General features: G+C 46.2%; 1 protein-coding gene across 5 annotated transcripts in view; it reads right to left on the reverse strand.

Annotated features, from left to right (window-relative positions):
- LOC116943732 (uncharacterized) overlaps positions 1-19,142 on the reverse strand; it is a 52,892-nt gene that overhangs the window by 5,242 nt on the left and 28,508 nt on the right. For 3 of the 5 annotated variants that reach the window (XM_076068115.1, XM_076068114.1, XM_076068118.1), the window contains 8 exons: positions 18,657-18,857; positions 18,257-18,370; positions 16,796-16,854; positions 13,684-13,798; positions 9,547-9,621; positions 8,494-8,849; positions 4,382-4,463; positions 3,900-4,009 (listed from right to left, as the gene is read on the reverse strand). In XM_076068115.1, the coding sequence (XP_075924230.1) occupies positions 3,900-4,009; positions 4,382-4,463; positions 8,494-8,849; positions 9,547-9,621; positions 13,684-13,798; positions 16,796-16,854; positions 18,257-18,370; positions 18,657-18,857 (1,112 nt within the window). The other 2 variants (XM_076068116.1, XM_076068117.1) reach the window with 2 other exon arrangements.

Below are 19,142 nucleotides of genomic sequence, written 5' to 3' on the forward strand. Positions count from 1 at the left end.
AAGATGGGGGGGGCGGGGGGGGGGGGTGTAGTGAGGGGCGGCGTTACAACATTGTGACCTGTCGAGCCCTTGCGGATAACGACGATTTATAACATTTTTTGACATGCGTTTTTCTGGATTTTTTGTTGTTGTTATTCTGCCTCTCACTGTTCAAATAAACCTACCATTAAAATTATAGACTGATCATTTCTTTGTCAGTGGGCCAACATACAAAATCAGCAGGGGATCAAATACTTTTTTCCCTCACTGTATGTACGACATCATAGGTGTTATTCAGACCCATGCTAGGTAACTATATAAGAAGAGAGCAAGCCACTGGGTGACCAGATATTTGAAGTGGTCAGCCGGTGCTAGAGTTGGGTGCCAGACACTCGGCCCAGCCGCAATTGTCCGCTGCCGTTGAGATTAAATTTGTCCAAAGTGTGTGATGGCCGACTTTATGAGCGGATTACCGGGTAAATGCCCAAGTTGTCTATTAGCTCAATAAAGCCCTGGTGGAAAGAAGCTTTGCGGTTAATGCGGCATGAAAGATTTAGTAGAAGGAGGCATGCAGGTGGATGTCTGGCAGTCGTAATAACTTCCCGTCTCAACAAATGCACGGCTCCACCTGGCACCGTATCGCAACCCCTGCCTTCATCGCGTTTTTATTTTTTTCGAGGTTTCCACTATTTATGATGTTGACAATGTTCCATTAATTTTATTGATAATTTTAATTGAAACACACAGGAATCCCCCTCTATGCACAAGGGTTGCATTCCTGAGAAAATGCTACTTAACTCGAAATTTCTTAAAGCGAACTCTATTTTCCCACAGACGTAATGTTAAAATCAGGGGTTGCGATCCTAGCCGACATTGCAGGGTGAAAAAGGCGCATGACTAAATGTCATGAAGTGTTCAAAACTGCATGCAATTATAAGTGAACATACATTTAAACTCATGATGAATACAAAATAATTAGATAAAACTTGCAAGAGATGAAGGGCTACGCTAATTTTAATATTCAATCCAAATACCTAAAGTATTTTTATGTTTTCTAGAATATAAAACTACATGACTAATTTTAGTGGTAGTTAAAGGTGCAACATCTTGAGCACATTATATATATTCTTGGTTCTTTCGGTAACGTCACGTAGATGGGAAACAATAAAATAATAAAAATATAAAACAATAACATTTTCACGACGTTTAGACTGCAACACAAGCGATCATCATCAGGTGTGAAAACCACAGCATGAAAATTTGAAAAAAGTGGCGTTTTTTTTAACGTTAGCACCAGGGAGAGCGATTTGGCAGTTATTTAAATGGACGAGTCCATCTATGTTCGAAAAAGAGGAGGGGGGAGACGAAAATAATGGATGCGGTCTGAAAGCCACCCTAAGCGTGAACAATCAATTAAGACCCGAAATGGTTTATCAAATCCTTCCAATGATTGCTAAGCCAGAATCCATCTTCTCGGTTGAAATTGTCTCTGTGTTTGTATGTGGATAGCCTCATGAACGAATCTTTCATGGTAGCCAGATGGCTTGCAAAGAACCTCTGTCTTGGAGAAGTCAATGTCATGTGAGCCTACTGAATTATAACAGTGATCAGCCACGGCCGAGGTGTTGGTCCTACCGTGTTTTAGGTCTGCTTTGTGTTCACGAATGCGGTCCGAGACATGTCGTTTGGTTTCTCCAATGTAACTACTACCATAGAGGCAACTTAGTTTGTAGACACCAGGGTATTGTATGTCCGGAATCACATAATTATATATTGTTAATTCGCATTGCTCAAATAGTTCCTACTGAGGTCGTGGGTAGGCCGAGATTCCTGGCAACATCGACTGCTTTATCACCTGCTTCAAAACACCTTCATAACTTATAATTTAACCTCCAGATTAATCCCTTTCCTTTTCTTGCCAGATACACTATCATCATTTACTGTGCGTTTTGCACTCATCTTTCTGAGCGCCTACACTATTTCTACCTAACATGTACGCAATGACCACCTTGGATGGTTGGCTGGCAGATGGAGGCCGAAGACGTGGCAGAAGGATTTTCGGCGGTGCGTGCTATATGCATGCGTACGCTATTAAAGAAACGTCGCTAAATAGTCTGTTTTCACCGCGTGCGTTCCTAATTAACAACAATTGCGAGAAAAAAAATATTTCGCGCAAATTTTTTAAAAGGACGCAAAAGCGAAATATTCCACTTGTGAGGAAATATGTTCCCTGATTAATCAGCAACATATATGCAAAACAATGCATAATGCAGCAACTTATATAGTGGAAGATACATGTACATTCCTCACAAAGCGTCTATTCAGTTTGGTGCCATCATAAACTTTCTTTTTACCTGGAAAAGAAGACTTTTTCAGGAGGATTCTGAAATTGGGAAGTTTGGACATTGCATTTTTTTGTTTAGCTTTAGAAGGAAACCATAAAACCTGGAAGAAACCCATCGAGAAGAGGGGGGAGAGTATACAAACTCCACACAGAAAGGCACCCGAGTGAGGCGCGAGTGTTACCACAGCGCCACCCTGCCACCCATAGCCCTGGGACCTGCGTGGTTCGTTCACATGGCTCAGGGGCCGCCGCCAGTTCCACTTCATCTCTTCTTCTCTTCACATGGCCGGATCCTTCTCCCAGGGGGTGGGAGCGGCGCGTACTCCAGGTCTCGTGATGACTGTCCTTCGACTCATGCCCTAGGAGGAGTGGCCATGTCTGCATCAAACCTGAACATGACGGTTTATGTTCCTTGTCAAGGAGCATAAACCATCAACACGCCAAATCCGGTCATCCTCGCAGCGGCTTTTGGAAAGCCATCGAACAAAGACGGTCGCCACATCGCGCCCTTTCAGATGGGCTTCTGCGGCCGTCTGGAATGCTGTTCCTCCCGATATTAGGAAGACACTGGAGCTATCTACTTTTAAATCATTTAAATTGAAAACTCATTTTTTTATAACTACTTTTTGTATTTAGTTTGCTGTCCTTCCTCACACCTCCGATTAGCGTGGTTGGCTACGCACGGTGCGAAAGAAGTCAGCATACATACATACATCGGTGAAGACTATCTGAACCAGTCATGGGGCTCCCCTAGGTCGACTCAGCCTTAAATGAGTACCTGGTGCAGTGTGTAAACATGAACATTGTGGAGACAATCTACAACTGAACCCTAGAACTTTCACGAAGTATATGTGTGTGTGGGCATTCATTTGAAGATGGGAATGCAGATGGGAATGGTAGTGTAGCAGTTTGGCGTCCCGAGTTAAATTCCTGTTCATGGTCTACACCGGAATGATGATTATCTGAACTGGTCCTGAGCCCTTCTCCCGTTTGACTCAGCCTCAAATGAGCACCTGGTGTGATGTGTAGTAAACATCGCCACTGGGGAGGATGGCAAAACTTATATCGACCGGCTCTTTCAAAGCGTGACGGAAAATAGATCTTTAACAGCACTTGCCACAACAGTCTGTTTATGGCTATTCGGGGGAATCTTTGTCTTTGTTTATTGATTTGTAGAAAAACAAATATTGTGCACCAGTCGTGCCCCAATCACTGTGATAGTTTTTAAGTAACATTGCACTGACACAGAGCACAACAAATATTTGCTGTGTTGATATAAAACGGGGTGCATTATAACATATCAGCAATCCTGCTGTTGCGTAAACCGCACACCGATATGGCTGCCTGTCAAAAATGGCGCCCGATTACTTGCTCCCTTTTTGTGGCGGCGGGGTGAGGCCTGCGGCTTATTTGTTTGAGGGGAGATTATTTGAAGTTTATTCGTGGCACGATTCACAATGGTGGAGGGGAATCGTGTGCCTCCTGCGTATTAAGTGTTTAGATCGTGGCTTTAAAAGGGCGTGGAATGAAACGTCTTGCGGCGAATGTCGAAGCATCCCTGTGGTCGTTTTCTGACCTTCACGTTGCCGCCACTGGGCGTGTGGTCCAAGTTGGCCAGAGAGCCGATCTTGGACTTGATGTTCTCGAACTCCAGCTTGGCCGTTTCGATCTTCACGTGCCCTCCACCTGCCGTTTGCGAGTTTAAAATATTGCAAACAAAAAAGTGAAAGAAAATTTTACAAAAATACTAAATATTACACGAACTAACCCAAAACAAACCGAGTATGACTGGTTCCTAGGTCGGTGTATCACTTTCATTGAACATATTGTTAAAGATTATGAATAATTATATTATTGTGCGTGGCAATATGTTCAGAAGTCGAATGTCAATGTGGAAGTCTGCTAGCCACAACGAGAGGGCTCTAGGAGAGAGTTTGTGTAGTTGTGCTACTCGTCCGTTGAAGGAGCGCAGACTAATTCATGTTCGCCGTGAAAGCCGACGTATATAAAATTAGCAACCAGTGTTACACATATAGATCACCAACTCCTAATACTTGCCGGGTTTGTAACCGATATTGTCCATCGACCGACATTTGGAGGTAACGTGGCTGAGATCCAACTTCTTTGAGATGATGTGCACCTGTGGAAACACGGACAGCTGTGTCTTTTAGATGATGTGCACCTGTAGAAACACAGACAGCTGTGTCTGTTAGATGATGTGCAGCTGTAGAAACACAGACAGCTATGTGTGTGAGATGATGTGCAGCTGTAGTAACACAGACAGCTGTGTTAGATGATGTGCAGCTGTAGTAACACAGACAGCTGTGTGTGAGATGATGTGCACCTGTGGAAACACAGACAGCTGTGTGTTTTAGATGATGTGCAACTGTAGAAACACGGACAGCTGTGTGTGTGAGATGATGTGCAGCTGTAGAAACACAGACAGCTGTGTATGTTAGATGATGTGCAGCTGTAGAAACACAGACAGCTGTGTGGGAGATGATGTGCACCTGTGGAAACACAGACAGCTGTGTGTTTTAGATGATGTGCACCTGTAGAAACACGGACAGCTGTGTGGGTGAGATGATGTGCAGCTGTAGTAACACAGACAGCTGTGTTAGATGATGTGCAGCTGTAGTAACACAGACAGCTGTGTGTTAGATGTTGTGCACCTGTGGAAACACAGACAGCTGTGTGTTTTAGATGATGTGCACCTGTAGAAACACGGACAGCTGTGTGTGTGAGATGATGTGCAGCTGTAGAAACACAGACAGCTGTGTATGTTAGATGATGTGCAGCTGTAGAAACACAGACAGCTGTGTGGGAGATGATGTGCAGCTGTAGTAACACAGACAGCTGTGTGTGAGATGATGTGCACCTGTAGAAACACGAACAGCTGTGTGTGTAAGATGATGTGCAGCTGTAGAAACACAGACAGCTGTGTATGTTAGATGATGTGCAGCTGTAGAAACACAGACAGCTGTGTGTGAGATGATGTGCACCTGTGGAAACACAGACAGCTGTGTGTGAGATTATGTGCAGCTGTAGAAACACAGACAGCTGTGTGTTTTAGATGATATGCACCTGTAGAAACACGGACAGCTGTGTGTGTGAGATGATGTGCAGCTGTAGAAACACAGACAGCTGTGTATGTTAGATGATGTGCAGCTGTAGAAACACAGACAGCTGTGTGTGTGAGATGATGTGCAGCTGTAGAAACACGGACAGCTGTGTGTGTTAGATGATGTGCAGCTGTATAAACACAGACAGCTGTGTGTGAGATGATGTGCAGCTGTACAAACACAGACAGCTGTGTGTGTGAGATGATGTGCAGCTGTAGTAGCACAGAGAGCTGTGTTAGATGATGTGCAGCTGTAGTAACACAGACAGCTGTGTGTGTTAGATGATGTGCACCTGTGGAAACACAGACAGCTGTGTGTGTGAGATGATGTGCAGCTGTAGAAAAACAGACAGCTGTGTGTGTGAGATGATGTGCAGCTGTAGAAACACAGACAGCTGTGTGTTAGATGATGTGCAGCTGTAGAAACACAGACAGCTGTGTGTGTTAGATGTGTAGCTGTAGAAACACAGACAGCTGTGTGTGTTAGATGTTGTGCAGCTGTAGAAACACAGACAGCTATGTGTGTTAGATGATGTGCAGCTGCAGAAACACAGACAGTTGTGTGTTAGATGTGCAGCTGTAGTAACACAGGCAGCTGTGTCTGTGAGATGATGTGTAGCTGTAGAAACACAGACAGCTGTGTGTGTGAGATGATGTGCAGCTGTAGAAACACAGACAGCTGTGTGTGAGATGATGTGCAGCTGTCGAAACACAGGCAGCAGTGTGCCAAAGAAAACCAGAAGTGGTTTAATCAATCAACATATATTATCATCATCACAATCCAAGGGCAGATAGTCCGTAGGTGTCTGCTGAACATTTTGTCATTGGTTTCCACTTTCCTCTGTATTGTGCAAATATGCTCAAGTAGTGCCACATCTTTCTGGTACCAATGTCTTATGATGTCATTGTCAATCCACTCTCTGTGAGGTCTTCCTCTCTTTCCTGTTCCTTCCACTTTTCCGATTAACACACTTTTAATGTCCTTGTTGTTGTCCATCCTACACATGTGTCCAAATGGTGCCAGCTTCCTTCTCATCACTGCCTGCATAAACAGGTCTTCTTCTATGCACAAACATATCTAGACAACTTAAACCAATCACATTTCTATCTAGACATTTGTAGAAATGCTTATATTAAAAATATTGTTGGAATTATATATTTTTAAGGGCATGTATAACTTGTTGCGCTGCCGCCTCTGTTGTCTGTTGGCCTCGTCGCCCTTCAAGAAGAGCCGTGTGGCCCCTTCGCTCAAGAAATTAACTTCTGAACTTCTTCTAAACTTCAATCGGATTGGCCGGAATATGACGCGAGCAACGTCAGATCGTGTTCCAATTGGCCCATTGGACATTTCAATTGGAGTCCGAATAACATACTCTTTGGCTATTTCGGGAAAGTCACGTAGTTAGAAATAAAATAAAACAAATCACGACGTTTCGGTCGCAACACAAGCGGTCGTCATCAGGCAAAGGAGTAAGCCTCTAAAGGTAAACTGTTTCTAAAGGTTTGGAGATGGGTGTAGCCCAAGTGTATCAACAGCACCAGGAGCATGGGCGGTGCACGAGTGCCAATGCAGCAACAATGCCAATGTAGCAGTAATACCAATGCAGCAACAATGCCAATGTAGCAGCAATGCCAATACAGCAACAATGCCAATGCAGTGGGCGAGAGAGCTGCTGTGGCAAGAGGTTGTATAGGTAAGAAATGGGGGGGAGGAGCAAGGGGGGAGAGAGGGGGGGGGGATGGGGGGATGGGCGCTGCGTGAGCGCTAGGGGGAGAGAGAACGTGAAGCTGGGGGGGGAAGGTAAGGCGGGGCCAGAAGTGGGAGGCTGGGAAAGCTGGGGATGCAGGGGGAAATTAACTCGGAAAAAGAGACTAGTACCCGGCAGATATGATGGAACAACCATAAACAGTTAAGGTTTTACCTGGTTAATAACATCCTTCCAATGATTGCTCAATTTGTATCCATCTTCTCGGTTCAAGTTATGTCTATGTTTATATATCTGGATGGCTTCATGAACAAACCTTTGATAGTAGTACTACAAGCCGAGACTAATTAGAGAATCTATCGAAATTGAGAAAATAATGGTTTTAACCATTCGGATAGCTACAGACGTAGTGCTGCTTAGAAGTGTATCATCAAATAATACATTATGTTGGATGGTGGTGGGTTTAATGACACATTTATATATTTACGCGATCTAACCCAAAAAACCTGTATTATGCATCATGTATTAGGTTAATATGACAATGTGCTGCACATATTATGCAGAACCCAAAACCTTTATGACTCTACTCCCCATCACGTGGTGTTTTCACGGGTAAACAGCTTCATATATGCAACACACATCAATGCGCCAACACACAATCAGTCATATCTGAAATGGGTCCCCATTGAAAAAGACCTTCTGAGCTCAACAGACCTTGCCCGAAACAAGCTGTTCCGTTGCACTCTTGCGTATGATGACAATATGTTCAGGAGCTAAATGCCAATGTCGACGTCCACTAGCCACGACGAGAGGATTTCAGGAGAGAGCGTTCATGTAGTTTTGCTATCCCTCCCCCTTTGAAGGAGTGCACACTACAGTGGTTTACTATACGGCACCCAGTCTGCGCTGTATGGCCACAATCGCACTACTGTTGATAAAGGTTTCGTGGGTTAGATCACGTGAATATAAATAAATGCGTCATTAACCCACCACCAGAGTAAACCCACAACACTTACAAGTGGGTTTACTCTCCAACACACCGGTGTGCTGAAGTAGTACCGAAGAGGCAGGTACTGTTTACGTGACAAACCTTACTAATTGGCTGTGGCTGGTGGTGTCAGTGGGTTAACGACGCATTTACATTCACGCGATCTAACCCCCAAAACCATTCGTACGAATTAACACTGCGTCGCGAAAGCCCTGCTACGTGCTCAAACGCACACTGCTGTTGCCTGTCTTAAATTTTCGCATCCGAATAATATCGACTGAAATTTGTAGCCACGGAGGAGGTGCTGGCGGTAATGGCAGCAGCAGATCCCCTTCCCCCCTGAGCCGACGGTTACCTTGCCGCCCCCGGGCTGGTGTTTGAGATTTTCAGTCGAGTGGACCTTGGACTTGATGTTTTTGAGGTCGGGCAGCGGAGCGGAGAGGGGCCGGCTCTGACCACGTGAGAGGCACGGAGACTTGGGCGGCGTGCGCACGACAGCGATGGCGCGCCTCTCCAGCGGCAGCGAGAGGCTCGACTGCTGCGAGCGGAGGCCGGTCGGGGTGCGCGAGCGGGGCGGCAGTGCCCGCGGGGTGCCCGGGGCCATCGGGGGGAAGGCCCTCGGCGTGCCCGGGGTGTTCGGTGCCGTGGCCGTCCCCAGTTTTTCGTCACACGCGCTGGGGGTCGTGGGCTTGCTGCGGATCGCGAGCGCTCCTTGAACGGGGAAGGAAATGGCTCTCAGTAAAATAGAATTACAATATTAATGTAAACTCACTTACAGCCGGTGAAGACCCGACGCAGGAATGGGGAAGGCGATGGCGCTGTGAGCTAATCGCGTTCGAGAAGCACACAGCAGGGTGCGGTTATCTCGCTCGCACATGGAGGATGAGAGAGTGGCCGGATTGCGATCGTGGTGGAGTTGTGATATGCTCATCACAGAACTGACCACTGGCCTCTTTACACCCTTACACAGGAGGTATATACGAATGCTATCGAACGGATTACCAGACTCGACGCAAAAGTTAAGTTTAGTTTTAGTTTGTCCAGGCCGTGCTCGGCGAGGAGGACATTTCGCTTAGATTCAAGCTTTCGGGCAGCCTTGATTAATATCCACATTCTAACCGTATTCGGGTTTGACTTGAACAGCGGTTGTTGCTCAAGACGCCACTCGTACCACCCCAGTCTCCGTTGCCCACAGAGGCAAATGGTGAATCACGAGTGGAAATGTAGCAGGATGGTGGATGTTACCAGCAAGTATAGACGTGATGCTCACCGAACGATGTAGCCTCAGTGGCTTGTGTAGCAGCAATAATGTAGCAGTGGCACGCACAGCAACACCATCAGCAGCAACAAAAATGCAAACAGTGGAATTGTCCTAGAGCTCACGTATGCTGTGTGTGTGTGTGATTACCTGCTGCGGAAGAGGAGCGGTAGAGGCTCACTGCAACCTTGCGGGGTTCACTCATTTTCCCATCAATTCTAAAACCTAGAACGAGAGGATACAAAGAAAATGTATATACATTACTGTTTGGCTACGGAATAAATATCTGGTTTCTTTTTTAATTCCCATGAGCTAAGTTTTCCAGTCAACATGGTCTACATGGCTGCCCTGCATCTGGAGTAGTCCTAGACTAGTAAATGAAACACATCACAACAGATGTCTAATAGTGGATTTTTGTTTGCCAGTCAAAATAAGCGTACGATACAGTTTTGTTTAAAAATCTAATTAAGTCAATGGGTTGCCATTGAAAACGAGCTTCTAAGATCAATGGACCTTAACCGAAATAAACTGACTATTCTATTCATTCATATTGCAGAAATATGCTCAGGAGCTAAGTGCCAATGTTGAGGTCTGCTGCTAGCCACGAGAGGGCTTCTGGGGAGAGTTTGTGAATGTTTGCTTTTCTTCCATTGAAGGAGCGCAGACTACAGTGGTTCACTATACGGTTCGTAGTTTCAGATGTATGGCCACAATCGCACTCCCGTGTCTTTCGTTTTTAATTCATGAATAGATGATGTGCGCATCGGCCAGTTGATGTTGTGATGCGGGTTGATGGTTACACCGTTGGTGTCTTCGAGCGATGTCAAAGCCAGGAGGTGCGATGTTTGGATCTCGAATGAGGTGGTGTTTATTTTGCACTTCGTCGTAAATGGAAATGAACGATGAGGATGGAAGGTTTGGACAAGGTCCGGTGTGTGAGCCACGTGGAGTTGCTGGCAATGTCACGGACCTTCAATAGTCACTCCGCTTACTTTTGGAATATAATTAGAATCCCATATGTGCCTTTATGATTGTGCTGTGATGCAGTGTTCAGGCCGGAATGGATAAGGCACGCACGTTGAGCCGATGCTGTAAGGACAAGACGATAGTGAAATTAGAGACTGAGTATAGCTCTTGTAAACAAACCAAAAAATGAAACACACTCGCCAACAACACTGTGGCTCTAAAAGTAATATAATGGACGACGTTTTGGGCACTGGTAGTCGCTCAACCACTCCGGCTTCTCGTCGTGCTATTGTCAGGGATACCGAGGGGCGCTCTCCACTGCCGTACAGGCAGACCTCACTTAGCACTCCCTGGTAGAACTCTTGATTCGTTATAGCGCTCTTTGTCCTGGAGAAGAATAAATCAATCTAGAAAGCGCTCACGGGTGAGAACACGCAGCGGCGTTGAGGAAACGCACCGGCTGCCCGCTTTGTTTACATTCTCTCGGCCATTGAGAGGGACGCACGCTCCCTGAGCCAAGCAGCGCCCATTTAATCTGCCTCGGTCTCTCCCTCTCAGCCTTAGTACCGCGTGTTTTTTTTTGTGTGGGCCCATAATGTCTGAAAAAAGAAGGCCTTCACAGTGTCAGTGCTGGAAATGTGACCAAAGTGTCAAGGAAAAGTATCACCTTGGATGCTAAAATGCGAGCTATGAGGCAGGTCGAGGCGTATGAGCGTCAGGTGGATGCACTGGTGAGTACAATGCATATTCATTATAGAGGTTTTTGGGTTAGATCGCATACATTTACGCGATCTAACCCAAAAACCTCTATTATGGATGATATTGGTCGCGAAAGCCTACGTGTTAAACAATGCATATTACTTACGTATGTAGCCAACTGACTAGCACGCTTGGATATGTACGGTGCTAAAGAAGTTCCAACATAAATATATAATTCTAATTAAAATATATTATTTAAAAATACAAAATAATGCTTACCGTGTGTATTATTAGCGCTACACTCCAATGAAATCCACGTATATTTCTGATATGTAAGAAATGTACGCGGTCCAGAACGCATCCCCTTTTAGCGCTGATTCGATTAGCGCTCACTTTTTCAGGAGCGCATCTCGAGCACTAAACGAGGTCAAGGAAGTTTAATTTTGGGATCTATCTCGTTGTTTAGAGTGGAGGAAAATTTCGACTGGAGGAATCCACCGGGCTGAAGGGCCACGAGAGGAGTTACCGACGCTGGGAGGCACGAGGCGGTGCCAGCAGCACGCAAAGGCGGAGAGCCCCCGATTGGCCGCTCGGACAGCCACTCGGGAAAGTGCGGGGATGGGTCAAGCGCCAGGGGATTGGCCAGGAAATTCGAAATGAAAAGAGCGGGAGAGGAAGAACGGGAAATGGAGAGGATTAGAGGTCAAGAGAGAGAGAGAGAGAAGGGGCGGGGGATGAGTGATGGAGGGAACTTGGGGTGAAGGTGAGGAGAGATTCTAGAAGTTTCGGGAGGAGAGGAGACATAAGGCTGCGTAACGTAGAGCACTGCTCAAGGCTGAGACGGGTGGACCTCCATTACACTGTGGAGAAGGGCCATGGCCCGAAACGTCACCTTTTGTATGTATATTTTTAAGGTTACGGTGTTATGAACGAATGTGTTGAGTTTACCTGCAATTTGTCCTTGTGCAAACGCAGCGTCAGCAATTAATTTTCTGAATCTTATAAGCACAAACATGTTTTTGTCGTTGCTTAATTTTTCTGAAGGTTTGCGAGTGAATCGGCATGAAAGGTGACCAAGTATGCATGTTTTGAATGAGGCGTCATTTGTTCTCGTGCGTAATTTTATTGCAAACAAGGTCAAGAGAATGAGAAAGCAAAGAAAAAAACAATTTGGCTAAGTCGGCTTATCGACCCAGGGGCTGAAAAACTCCGCTCAGCAAATTGCCATCGGCCCAGCGCATGCCAAAGCTCCGTTTCAAAAGTCGTACAACGGATGTGGCGCGCGTTGCTGTGAGGGACGGCGGGAGCCGACAAATCCCAGCGGGCTACCCGCTGCGCCGGTCATTGTCGTGTTCAGTCTCTAACTCGGCTCAAGCCTCCCGCAAGTCACGTGACTCATACCTGCCAACCCCTTAACAGGTATGAGTCATACCTTATTACAGACCAATTCAGACCTTATTGGTCACCCCTTGGGCTTATAAATCTCAAAGTTCATCCCTCTCTGTGTAAAAAAATCACAAACGCTGCTCCGTCCGTGCAGCTGCTACATTTCTGCTCGCTCCTCTCCCTTTTTCACCCCTCCTCATCATCGTCCCCGACGTCTTGGACCGCTCATTCCTTCTCTCACTGCCCCTCCTCCTCCCCTTCGTTATTCCTGCTGCTCACCATGACCCGGCATCCCTTCACTTTACCGGTCACCTTGCCCCCCCCCCCCCATCTGCCTTATTGCAACAACTGACTCTACTCCGTTCAACACGTAGTAATCGGCTTTCGCGACCAATATTATTCATAATAAGGGTTTTATGGTTTAGATCGTGTTAATACAAATGTGTCGTTAAACCCGCCACAATCCGACACAGCCGATTGGTAAGGGTTTGTCATGCAAACAAAAAACGTCACAATTCGAGTAAACCCAGAATATTTACATTTTGAGGACTGTAACGTTTCGGCTGGTGATCACGACCGGGTTCATCAGGCAATTTCCCAGAATTGTGAGAAAGTCTTCCCACTTCTGGTCTTAAATAGAGCAAGATGATGTGATCAATGTGTGCCTATCAGGTGCAAAGATCATAGGGGGCAGGGGGGTTAATGTAATCATAAATTATAATGGGTTACGCGGATATGGTAATACGCAGTACACATTATGCAGTATCCAAAAACCTTTATTATGACTCTACTCCCCTGTGGTGTGCCTTGAGAATACAACCTTCTATATTCAACAAAGACAAAGATCCCCTGTATAGCCTGAACAGACTGTTGGGGCAAGTGCTGTTAGCGAGCGCCTATGAAGGCCGGGCACGGCACACCAGGGGGTGTGTCGCCAGCACCACGCCCGGCTGTCTTTGTCTCTCAAGTGGTGATCTTTACACACCATGCCAGGTACTCGATTGAGGCTGAATTGTTCCCATTTGGATAATCGTCACAGGTGTTGGCCGTCGGCCGGAATCGAACTCGGGTCGCCGGTTTCGTAGCGCAGCGTAGCGCTAACCGCCACACTGCGGCTCCGCCGCGTGATAGATTCAACTCGCACCAATGCACTGACGCACGATTCAACGCGCTTCACCCCAGGGCGCGAGCCGTGAGCGAGGGGGCGCTGGCGGAGCGTCACGGGCCGTCACTCACTCGTCGGTCTCTTGGGGGTGACCGAGAAGGACCTGGCGCTGGCTCTGTAGGCTGGCGGGGATATGCTGGACGGCTGTCCTGGGTGATTTTTGGATGATGCTTCCAGGGCCCCTGCCTGCGGAGGGCGTGCGAACAAAAAAAAAAAAAGAAGACGTGTCTGTTTCACATCTGCAAAAAAATTATTTCAATGCATTTTGTTTTTTTTTAACGTGAAAGAAAGGAAGGCGCGCGCGGCGCACGGGCAGGCAACAACAACGGGAGAACGTCGTCCGTGTTACATCGCAGGGTTGTCTGAAGACACATTTCAATCTGTTCCCAGCTTTAGGCTCTGCCCCGCTGCCTTTTGCAGCCAACTCGAGATTTGTCCGGTGTCATGGGAACCTGGAGGGTGGGAGGGAGGGCAGCGGTGGCCCGGATAATCGGAATCAGGATTAGAATATTTATTTAGACTGCAGGAGGAATCCGATGAGCTATGAAGCTCTTTTTTCACAGATGTCCAGTCGGGGCGTGAGGTCAGAACGTTACAACAATCAAATACTAGATTTGAAGCTTTCGTGACTCCAAGGATCCATACTCTTTGGTTCTATTCGGTAAAGTCACTTAGGTAAAAAATAAAATAACACAAATCACGACGTTTCGGCCACAACACAACCTGATGAAGGCCACTTGTGTTGTGGCCGAAACGTCGTGATTTTTGTTATTTTATTTTTTTACCTACGTGACTTTACCGAATAGAACCAAAGAGTAACAATCAAATAATACAAAAATATTATCGGAGTGAAAAGTCTAGGAAAGGTAAGCAAATCACCCAAAAAAATGTACACATGAAGACTAAACTATTTTATTTTACCAGGTAAAGCCCACTGAGGTATCAGCTTCTATTTAACCAGCGACCTGGCCGCAAATGATAGCTCAACGAAGTGGCTTGTCACGTGGAAATGTAGAGCAGCCAAATACTCTAAATAATCGAATAAACTCGCGGAGAAATCCAAAGCATATGTGAATTTGGTTGCAGCGCGTATTTATTGTCTAGCTCGCGAGACTGGGGGGTGAAGATGTAGAATACGCCATCTGTTTTCATTGCTTCATCAAAGTAACCAGTTTACTTGCAGACGTTTCTGCAGTCACATGGGCACCCTCGAGTGAGGAACAGCTGGTCAATTAACCAGGGCGTGTGAAAGGTGCGAATGAGCGAGGTTCATCCACAACCCGGAATTTCAGCATCCTATCGAATGCCATTAGCCTATCACTTGATTATCAAAGGTGCGATTAGCATGCTTGGCTACGTACGGCGCGAAGGAAGTTCAACATACGCACTTACATATGAAAATGAGTGTGATCTCATCAGGGTTGCCACCTGTCCAGGTTTCGGGTGGCAGGAACTGATTTTTAGAGAGATCTACTGCAATAAACTGCACACTTCTCTGATAGTCCTAGGCTGACTGAGAAATATATCTGGGTTTACTCTCACTCTAGTTAACATGTAATGGTGGTTTCTATGATACAGTATAAAAAACTAAAATAAACTATTTTTATTATACCAGGTAAGGCCCACTGAGCTACAAAGCTCTTTTTCAGAAGCAACCTGGCCACAAGTGATAGCTCAAAGAAGTGGCTTATCATCATATGGAAATTTATAGCAGCCAAATACTTTAAACGCACGTTTCTAAATGTGGAGGGCCCGGACAAAAATCCACACGACCACGGGGAGAGAGACACACACAAATTCCAAATATACAGCTGGCGTCAGGGTCGGGATCGAGATCGAACCCACGACCTCCTGTACACCAGGTGAGGTAGTTAACATCTCGCAAACCACGGTGCCCCTGACATGGGGGTTGGGAGTCTTGCATGAGGAGGCCTCATTTTGAGTTTGAAGATGCAGGGGCTGAGACAGAAAGAAGAAGAAGCGTGGAGCAAGCGCCCAGAGGGAGAACAGCACTGGGCGAAGAGCACTGTTCACAAACCACTGTGTTCATTCCCTTCTCGGGCTACAGCTGCACCAACGCGATTAAGTATGATTGTTCAGCCTAAGCTGTGACCCCCCCCCCCTCCTCTCCTAGTCTGCAGCAGGTATGGCTCTACCAGCCATGGCGTTGGCTGGGAAGGCGAAGGAGCAGGAGGCGGAGTGAATCACAGGGTACAAGCAGGACACCTGCATTTGACTTGCTGACTTGCCGTTTACAATATGTGGATGTTATCTGGTATATCCGATCATGATCGTGGCTGTTGATGTTGATGATGACAATGCTGTATTACACAAGGCCCGTGTTGTACAACTCATACTGAGCTCGTCAAGGAGCATAAACCACGACGCAAACTCCGGTTATCCCCGCTGCAGCGGCTTTTGGCTCGACGATCGAACAAAGACGGTCACCACATCACGCGCTTTCAGATGCGCTTCTGTGGCCGTCTGGACCACTCTTTCTTCCAATATTAGGAAGCCACTGGAGCTTCGCTCTTTTAAATCTAGATTGAAAACTATCTTCTTGAGAACTGCTTGTGTTTAGCTTGTTGTCCTTCCCACACATCTTCGGTTAAGACGGTTGGCTACGTACGGTGCATAAGAAGTTCGACATAGAGTACATGCTCTCAATGCTATTGGCTGGAAGTGTACCGCAATGTTTTGCCCCTATCTTCTCATTATCACAGCCATTGCACAACCCCACTCATGGGAGAGCCACAGCGAGCCTCTCTCTCCCCTCATTCCTCGTCCCTCGTTGGGGCCCCGCGTGGTGAGATTTCAACTACCTCGCCTTGTATGCAGGAGGTCGTGGGTTCGATCCCGACCTTGATGCCTGCTGTATATTTAGAGTTTGCGTGTCTATCTCCGCGTGGCCACGTGTATTTTTCTCTCTGTCCCTCCGTTTTCTCCCCTCCACATTTAGTAATCAACATCACGTGTTTAGAGTATTTGGCTACTCATGTAAATTTTCACATGACAAGCCACTTCGTTGAGCTTTCCATTTATGATCGCCAGGTCGATTCTGAAAAGAAGCTATGTAGCTCAGTGGGGCCTTACACGGTACAAGAGAAAAGAATTATGTTTAATTTCTCTCGTTGGATGGAAGAGGAGCGTGTGCAGCTGATGAGACTCCCGCAGAGAGGTTACCTTGCGGTGTTTTGTGGGACTGCTTGTTCCGGACGAATGCCAGTTTTCCGTTCTTGTAACTTTCCAAAAGTGACAAAATATAAAGGTTACAGATAGACCACACATTTAATTAATAAATACAAACAGATACCATCGCGCGGATGAATAGTGCAGCTTCTCTTGCTTGAAATAACAAAGCACCCGTTACGTAATATTTAGATGCTGCTAGGTGACATCAACGACGAAGAGGATTCACCTATAAATGTTTTGCTTCAACACACAGCCCAGCCAGGTAGCTCACAGTCGAATAGGTTAAGAGTTAAATTCCTAGTTGGGGGTTGACTCAGCCCACTGGGGTCGATGAAATAAGTACCACTTTTGTGAGGAAGTCCACAGTGGTTGTCCAATAGATATACTACTGTAGATATACCACATCGCTGCTATAGTAATAGGGAATGTCCCCACTGGCTCTGGGCTGTAAACAGGAGGTAAGCACTGCCTTTATGCTCATTTGAGTAGAACATTAACTAAACATCGTCTATTTAGTAAATTAGTAGTAAATGAAAGCTGGACAATTACAAAGATCCTATCAGCAAACTAAAAGCAACAGTAATGTGTTTTTTTAAGGATGTACAACTTTTCATGGACACACGATGAGTAACACACATGCATTACCGATAGCAGCAGATACACAACCAGAAAAAGTACGAGAATGATTGGAGACAGGCCAGTTAGATTTCTATGGCATGTAGTAATGAGAAAACAAGAGACGGAATGTAATGTTTTGACCGAGAAAACGATCGGTAAAAGAAGCCGGGAAAGACAGCGACTTGAGTGCATAGGGAAATTGAACAATTGGCTGCAACTGGGAGTATTATGCAACATTTCTTGAGTATATAACATAATGGACAGAACTAATTTGAAAGTTCATGATTTCCGACTTCTTTTAGAAAGGACATGGCACATACCGAAAGAGAGAGAAATTAGCAAATGGCAAAATGAGTGAATGGCAAAATAAGTAAATGCAAAATTTGTGAATGGCAAAATTAGTGAATTGCAAAATTAGCGAATGGCAAAATTAACGAATGAGCACAGCAAACGTCAACCCAAATAACCCCCCAAACACACCAGCAAAAAAACACACACACTCGGAACACGGCAAATGAAAATATCGTGCAAAAGCGCAAACTCGTGGCGACTGTTTGTGAATTGTCACATCAACGTTTGCTGCAACTTAAAGACAGGAGCTGCAGGGTTGATGATAAACAAAGCCACGGCAGGGCATGTGGGTCATGGTGAAACCTGCGGGGAGAGGTAAATTGAACGTAAGAAGGCGCACGGTATAAAACGGAGGGTTGACAGAACACAGATTTCGTGAGATGCAAGAAATAAAAGCGAAAGGACGCGACGACGACGTTTTTGGACCCGATGTTGGGGGGGGGGGGGGGGGTGGGGACCCCCACCCCACGCGCCGTCGATCACCTTTCGATCTCCGTCTACCGTGCGACACTTCGGCGTCACCCGCGCCGTTCCTCCGGGCGGGCGCTCTAAGACGAATGACGGCTCGTTTCGTGGGCTCTGCGCTCCTACCTGATGCTTGTGTCGGCAACACGGAGAGACACGCGCACGCAGGCTTTCAATCGCACAACGAAACCCCCCGTCAACGACTCAACTGACGCACGATAATATCGACGCGCGGCGAACGTTGCTGGATTGAAAACTCATTTCTTTAAAATTGCTTTTTGTGTGTTTAGTTTGTTGTTGTTCCTCCGCTACACCTCCGATTAGCGCGGTTGGCTGCGAACGGCGTGAAAGAAGTTCAACACACATGCATGCATATGTGCTGTGAATGTGCAATTATATTTATGATGGTAAGGAGAACCTTTCTTCTTATTCTTGTCCTGTGGGTCAGGCCTGGGGTCTTGACTTTTACGCGAGCTCTGGATTTTCGATGTATTGTTTCTTCTATCGAGGGCTTTGACCGGCTTCCTCTGATCGTGTTGCCAAGCTGTGAATTCGCGATCGGGCATCGAACGGGAATCCCCTCGCGCAGCCTCTGTTATAGCATCTCTGGCATTTTCACCTGCCAGGCAATTAAGACATTCATTAAGTGTCACACATTTAATTGAAAACTAATTTTGTATGTTACAATACAAGCAGAAGCATGGAAAAAGACATATATAAAAATATGTATGTGTACGGTAAGGCCCACTGAACTACCTGGCCATCACAAATGATAGCTCAACCAAGTGGCTTATGATGTGGAAATTTATAGAATCAACATGACGTTGATTCTAGATGGGGAGAGAAAAACCGGAGGTCCTGGAAGAAAATCCACGCGACCACGGGGGAGAGGAACATGCTACTC

This window comes from Petromyzon marinus, chromosome 19, assembly GCF_048934315.1.
Source record: "Petromyzon marinus isolate PM22_M1 ecotype Great Lakes invasive population chromosome 19, UKy_Petmar_22M1.pri1.0, whole genome shotgun sequence".
Classification (NCBI taxonomy): Eukaryota; Metazoa; Chordata; class Hyperoartia; order Petromyzontiformes; family Petromyzontidae; genus Petromyzon; species Petromyzon marinus.